This window comes from Cucumis melo, chromosome 3 (genome assembly GCF_025177605.1).
Source record: "Cucumis melo cultivar AY chromosome 3, USDA_Cmelo_AY_1.0, whole genome shotgun sequence".
Lineage (NCBI taxonomy): Eukaryota > Viridiplantae > Streptophyta > Magnoliopsida > Cucurbitales > Cucurbitaceae > Cucumis > Cucumis melo.
This window is the reverse complement of record NC_066859.1, coordinates 16,613,920-16,621,171: the sequence shown is the minus strand read 5'-3', so window position 1 is coordinate 16,621,171 and position 7,252 is coordinate 16,613,920. Positions and strand designations below refer to the sequence as shown.

At 37.0% G+C, this 7,252-nt stretch overlaps 1 protein-coding gene across 1 annotated transcript; it reads left to right on the top strand.

Moving 5' to 3' along the window:
• The first annotated feature begins 1,672 nt into the window (after positions 1-1,672).
• On the top strand, positions 1,673-4,288 carry LOC103502240 (uncharacterized). Its single transcript, XM_008466105.2, has one exon. It carries the CDS (start codon positions 3,561-3,563, stop codon positions 4,257-4,259), a length of 699 nt encoding a protein of 232 aa, XP_008464327.2. The 5' UTR covers positions 1,673-3,560; the 3' UTR covers positions 4,260-4,288.
• The last annotated feature ends 2,964 nt before the right edge of the window (positions 4,289-7,252 follow it).

Below are 7,252 nucleotides of genomic sequence, written 5' to 3'. Positions count from 1 at the left end.
AACTTTCGAGGACGAAAGTTCCCTAAGGAGGGAAGAATGTAACGCCCCGAAGATCGAGGTAAAATTTTAGTATTTTATGTGAATTTTTCGGGAATTTAGGATTTTTTGTAAAGCGATAAAATAATAATATAATATTTATTTATATTATTATCATTAGGTAATTTATCATTTTATTTTAATATTAATAATTTTTTTTATTTCTTATTTATTTAAAATACTAATATTATTATTTAATAATTAATTATTTAATAGTAATATTTTAATATAAACTTTAATTAATTTCATTTAATATATTATTATTATATTAATATTTTATTATTAATAATTATTATTATTATTTAATTTATATATAGATATATATATATATATATATATTTTTTTTTAAAAAAAAGGAAACCCTCGCGTGCCGCACACCCCCCCCCGATTTTCTTCTTCTTCTTCTTCTTTTTCTTCCGTTTTTCCTTCACCCGACCTTCATCCGACGAGTATTCTTCTTCGTCGTTTCCGTTCAACGCTGGCCTGCAATCGTCGCACGTTGGAGCCTCACGTCGTTGCCGCCTCGTCCATCCACGGTAGTTGAAGCCACCAGCCACCGTCGTCCGCTGCGGCTCCCCATCCATTTCCGATTCCTTCTCGGCCTCACACAACAGCAGATCTGCCGCCGCTCGTCGCCGCTCCACGAAACAGCCAGCTGCGTTCGTCGTGCGTTTTCATCCAACCCGACCCGAGGACCCGCATTTAACCCGAGACCCGCTTCCAGTCCGAGCCGCGAGCCACACACGAATCCGAGTGAGCCGAGCCGAGTGAGCCGAGTGAGCTGAGCCGCGAGCCGCACTGAGCCGAGCCGCGAGCCGAGTTGAGCCGAGCCACAAGCCGAGCTGTGAGCCGAGGCCAAGCCGAGCCGAGTCGAGGTGGAGTCGAGCCGAGCCGAGCCGAACGCCTTCAAGCCGAGCCGAGCTCCTTGTTTCACCAAGCCACCTAAGTCTTCCTTACTCCACTCCGGGCCACGGTGAGTCTTCGGTAAGGATTATTTTGATGAATTCCCTGATGTTGCTACGTCCAATTCGAATTGGAATATTGGAATAAGATATGATTCTACTTTTCATCCCTTGAAGGTATTAAGGAGTTGGCGCATTCGTCCTCGGGTTCCGCGGCAAGTTGAATTAGAGATTGCCTTCTTTCCTCGGGTAAGTCAACGGATGTGCTTCGGACCTTCTAAAACGACTTCTACTAGAGTTATCAACTAAAACCTTTGTGTTTTCGTTTAGGTTGATCTGTTGAGCGTGGATTCGATCGAGAGGCATAACCGAGTATCATGTAAGGGTTTTCCTACTACTGGACCTCAGATCGAGGCTGGAAACGTAGTAATCCACAGGGGATTACACGTTAGTGACTGTACTGAATAACTGTATGTGTGTTGACTGTTAAGCACTGTTATTATATTTTGTCTGATGTAAAGGTACTGTGACTGCTAATTGTAGATTGGGATTCTATATTGATGGACCTTGAAGTTACGGTTCAGTATGTAGTACTCATTGGTCTGGATGTTGATCATGGAGTTTGGACGGGGAAGGACAGTGAGTCCGGTTTTGGTTGGTTAGTTGATTGAGTCTAGGGTTTTCCCTAATGGTGTGCGAATTGGTGACGCGTATAGCAACTGAGGGTGTAGTTGTTTAAACCTATACTATCTGAGTGACAAAGCCTATGGCGAAACTGTAATATGAATGCCGTTGGGGTGTGACTGTTGTGGACGGTTTAGTATGGACTGAGGGGTAACGGTTAGCTTCATCTATGGGGTAGTGTGCCTTACGGATATGTGCATCCTTCGGGAGCACTAGACTGATGTGTGCATCCTTCGGGAGCACTAGACTGATGTGTGCATCCTTCGGGAGCACTAGACTAATGTGTGCATCCTTCGGGAGCACTAGACTGATGTGTGCATCCTTCGGGAGCACTAGACTGATGTGTGCATCCTTCGGGAGCACTAGACTGATGTGTGCATCCTTCGGGAGCACTAGACTGATGTGTGCATCCTTCGGGAGCACTAGACTGATAGGTGCATCCTTCGGGAGCACTAGACTGATGTGTGCATCCTTCGGGAGCACTAGACTGATATGTGCATCCTCCGGGAGCACTAGACTGATATATGCATCCTTCGGGAGCACTGGACTGATATGTGCGTTCTACGGAACCACTAGACTGTTATGTAGGGCACCCCCGAATAGGAAGTTAACTGTTGTCCCCTAACGGGCCCAGTAGTGGGTCCCTTACTGGGTATGTTTATACTCACCCTTTCTCTTCTTAACTTTTCTGGTAAGGGCACGGCTAGGGGCAGACCGACGAGGGGCAGAAAGGATGCGTGAAGGCCATATGGACGTGTCTGATTTTATTTTCGCTTCCGCTGATGTATTTTGTTAGAATATCTGTTTTGGTGATTTTCTGTTGATAACTTACAAATTTTATTTGAAACCTTTGTGAATTTTGGATTTGATGACTTGAGATTTTATTCAAAACTTTTGCAACTGTGATTTGAAACAGGGCCCGATACCGTTTTGTTGTTATATTCCTAACGTTTTAAGAAATCGTAGCTGGTTCATTATAAATTTTGTGTTGTGTGGTCGAGTCGTAGTATTAAGTAATGACCTCAGCTTAGTCCGGAAAGTTGGGTCGTTACATTTATACACGATCTTTTAGATTTTGTTACACTAATCTAAACAACATAAAAAAAGAGAAGGAAAAGAAGAAGGACCATGAAAAGAAATCGTAGTGAAAAAAAAAAGAAATCAGATTTTGTTCCCCAAATCTAAACGACATAAAAAAAGAGGAGGAAAAGAAAAAACACGATATAAAAAGATCACAACAAAAAAAAGAAAAAGAAAAAAAAGATCATAGAAAGAAGTTGCAGTAAGAAGAAGAAAAATGAAACGCCAAACACGAAATATTAAAAAAATGACTAACTTCACCTTGTTATATGTATGAAAGTTTTTGTAATGATAGTAAATTAAAAGTTTCTAGAAAATCTATTTTTTCTCTTATTGTTATTTTTTCTACTAATTAATACGTTTTAAAATGCAATACATACACCTGTTACTCGTGATTTGAGAAATGCAATTCTGAAATAAAAACATTATTTAAAATACAGAGACGTAGACAACTATTACATTTTTGAATTCATTCTTAAACTTCTTATATCTTTTATAAATTAGATTGTCAATTACGTTCAAATGTGTGAACATTTATTGAAAGTGAGATTAATTTTTTTTTATAATATATGAGATATAAAGATTGATAATATAAGTTTTACCTTGATTTGGATATTTGGGTATTTTATTTTAGAATTTAGCAGAAGATTTTAGGAAAATTGAGTAGAAGCTTGTTGTATAAAAATTATGCTTTAAGCATTTAATTTACCTTTCACCGCACAACTTGATTTTGAAGGCGGCGGCCACTTGATCTCCTAACGTAACCTCCACACCATGTTAACATTTTTCTCTTCCATTTTCCATTTATAAACTTTAAATCCCTTCCATTGATATCACAACTCAAGCTCATTCACCTCCATGGCTATTCTCTCCAACTTCTTAAACTCTTCATCTACGCTGCAATCCGTCACCACGGCCACCACCATAGAATCCTTAGAATTGTCTATTCATGACATCGCCAAACTCTATGAAAGACGTCGAAAATGGCGAGCTCTCTTCTTCTCCCCAATTCCAAATAACTTTGACACATTTTCGTCTTGGAGAGTCCATTTAATCATCTTCCTTGAATCCACACCTGCTCATATCATCACCGTTTTTCTCCTCGTAATGGACCTTATCATCACCCTTCTCGAACTTTCGTCTTCGTTAATATCTTGTGGCTCACACGGAAAAGATGAAGAAAAAGCTTCATACTTTCATTGGGTGAGCATTTCCATCTTGACCTTTCTCTCTGCAAAGACGGCAGCTGTGATGCTGGGGTTGGGTCTTTCGTTTTTTAGACGACCAGGTTGCGTCGTGGATGGCGTGGTAGCCATTGTGGCGTTGATTTTGGAGGCGGTGGCGGAGAGGAAAGGGGGCGGACTAATAATGGTGGCAAGTTTGTGGAGGCTTGTAAGGGTGGTGGAGAGTGCTTTTGAGATAAGTGATGATGTCATTGAAGTGAAGATTGAAGGAATAGTTTGGGAGTTGGAGAGAATGAAAGAAGAAATAAGAAGAGAGAAAGAAAAGGATAAGATAACAGAGATGCTTTTAAGGGTAGATTTGAATCATTTGTGAAAAGTATAATTCTCAATTAAACTTTTTATATACGTTTGGTGTTTCATATATATATATATATATATATATATATATATATATATATATATATATATATATATATATCTATTCATTTTTTTAAAAAATTATCGTAAATGATAAAACATTATAATAAAATATTTATAAAATATAACAAAATTTCATACTCTATCCATATCTATTAAGATAGATAATAGATATCCATAGAAGTCTATTAGTGATAATATGAAATTTTGCTGTATTTTATAAAAATATATTTTATTTCTATCGGTAATAATATGAAAGTTTGTTGTATTTTATAAGTATATATTTTATTTCATTTTCTATATTTAAAACTGACTCTTTTTGTAGATTATTATTTTATTTACTTATAACTTATTATCGAAAAGAAATCAAGAGATTTTTCAAGAATAATAAATATATACAAACTATGTATACATTAAGAAAGCTTACATAAACGTAACAAAACTGTAAACTTTTTATGGCTCGTATAACAAGTCTATTAAGGCAAATTATTTTTTTTCAGAATTCCTTATTTGCCCTTAATCTTTTATAACGATCTTTCAAATCTGATTTTCTTCTTCTTTCCAATTTTTTCACGATCGTCGTTTTCGAGTTATTCATCTCATACTTTGTATATCTTTCATATTTATTATTCTTTATCTTTTTCGTAATTTTTGATAACATTCGCTCTCATATTCATCATCTTCGATAACGTTGTTTCTCTTCTTATCATCTTGAACAATTAAGATCGTGTATATTCCTCTGTTAATATCGTCTCACTTATTTTGGTTTCGGTGGATATTGTAAATATTTTTTTTCTTTGAATTATTTAGTTGATTATAAAATTTCGTTCAGAATTATATATTTCGGCGTGAAGATAAAATGTTTAGAATATGTAGGTATTACAGTAAGACATCTTGTATTTGGTTATCATTACTAGAAAAAGACCCTTTCTTGACGGTTGATTTTTTCTTTTCTTGACGGTTTCTTGAAAAACCGTCAAGAAAGGGGCGGTTTAATGAAAAAACCGTCAAGAATTTTGATTAAAAGGCGGAGGGGAGGCAATTTACAGAATTCTTGACGGTTTTGAAACGTCAAGTAATATGCAATTTTTTCTTGACATTTTGAAACCGTCAAGTTGTTTATTTTACATTCTTGACATTTTTAAAACGTCAAGAATTTTTATGAGTTCGATATTCTTGACGTTTTTTAAAACGTCAAATGTATATATTTATCCTTGACGTTTTAAAACTGTCAAAAAATGTCGATAAATTCTTGACGTTTTAAAACGTCAAAAATTTTCATTTTCAAATTTATTGACGTTTCTTGACGTTTTAAACCTACATTTTATAAAAAACGTCAAGAATATTTTATAAAAAATCTATTTTTTTAAAAAATAAACCTACATTTCCCTTTTTTTTTACTTTTTCCCTTTCCCTCCCAATTTTTGGAATTAACCTACCTCCTCCCAATTTTTCAATCTCCCTCTTACCCAAGGTCCTCCAAAGCTGTCGCCGCCCACCATCCACCGGTTGTTTGCCGCCGGTCGTCTACCGTCGTCGGGTGAAGATTTAGCCCACGCCACCCACGAAGGACCGTCGCGTCTGCCGCCTGCCGCCCAAATGCGACGAACGCCCGCGCCCACACCCCCACGAAGGATCTTCGAATCTGTCGCCCACACCGTGCACGAACGCTCGCGTCTGCCACTCACACCGCCACGAACGACCACTCGCCTCTGCCGCCCACACTGCCACGAACGACCGCTCGCGTCTGCCGCCCACACCACCACGAACGGCCGCTCGGCTGCCGCCCACTCTGCCACGAACGATCGCTCGGCTGTCGCCCACCCCACCCCGCGTCTTCACGTTTCTTCTTCTGCAACCGTCGTCGCAAGCTGCCGCTTCACGTTCCATCTTCCACAACAGTCCGCCGCAACCCGCCGCCGCAATCCGCTGCCACAGCCGACCGCCGACGTGAATTCTGCCCTATTTTTCTCCTAATTTTATCCGTAAGTCATTTTAATTAGATTTGTTTTGATGTCATTTATTTTTTTCATTTTTTATTTAGTTTCATGCTAATTTTTGCATCTATCTATTTTTTGTTTTCAATTTTGTTTGGTGTTAGAGATTGAGGGGATATGAAGTTTCTTGATGTTGGAGATTTAGTGTTCACTTTAACCCACTGTGTGTATTGGCCAATACGACTTTGTTATTGTATTATTTTCCATTAAGTTTATAGGGAAAATCGTGGACCACCAAGCTTTTCTATTTGGGATATCATTGAAGTTATCTTATAGGGGAAATCATGGATCACCAAGCTTTTCTATTTGGGAGGATATTGAAGTTATCTTATATTGAAGTACTCACTAGAAACATTTAGGAATTGTTTTGGATGTACTTTATAGTTGATTTCATCCACTTAAAAAACCTAAAAAAACCAATCAAAATAAGCACTTATAGTATGTATTTTGATATTCCTTTGTGAAGAAGGTAGAGTACCCATTTAGACTTTGTTTTAATAATTGCATTTGTTTGCATGCAAGTTCTTATTCCTTTGTATTTTGATTGTTGGATTTTAATGTTATGGATTTGGTTATGGCCTATAGTAACTTGTATTCTTTTTGTTAGTAGGAGTTGCTAAAATCTTGTATTTCTTGTATTCTTTCATATGAATTTCTTTCATATTATGAATTTCTTGTATTCTTTCATATATTATAATTCAAATTGATAACCATTACTCAATAAATTCTCTTAAGACTTACACTTATGGATAGATCATGGATAGGAATATTTTCTTTATTTGGTTAGTTGGTGGAAAGTTAGTCTTATTAAGCGAATGTTTGTTCAATCTCCATATTTCTTTTCTCTTTTTATTATCTCAACAAGACTTTTTGAACTAATTTAATTTACTTTATTTGTCAATAGATTTACAATTATGGATAAATCATGGATGCATAAAAGTAGATTATCCAA

Bases quoted from the DNA above. Each gene is read 5' to 3' on its own strand.
- LOC103502240 (XM_008466105.2), top strand. From the start codon at position 3,561: ATGGCTATTCTCTCCAACTTCTTAAACTCTTCATCTACGCTGCAATCC.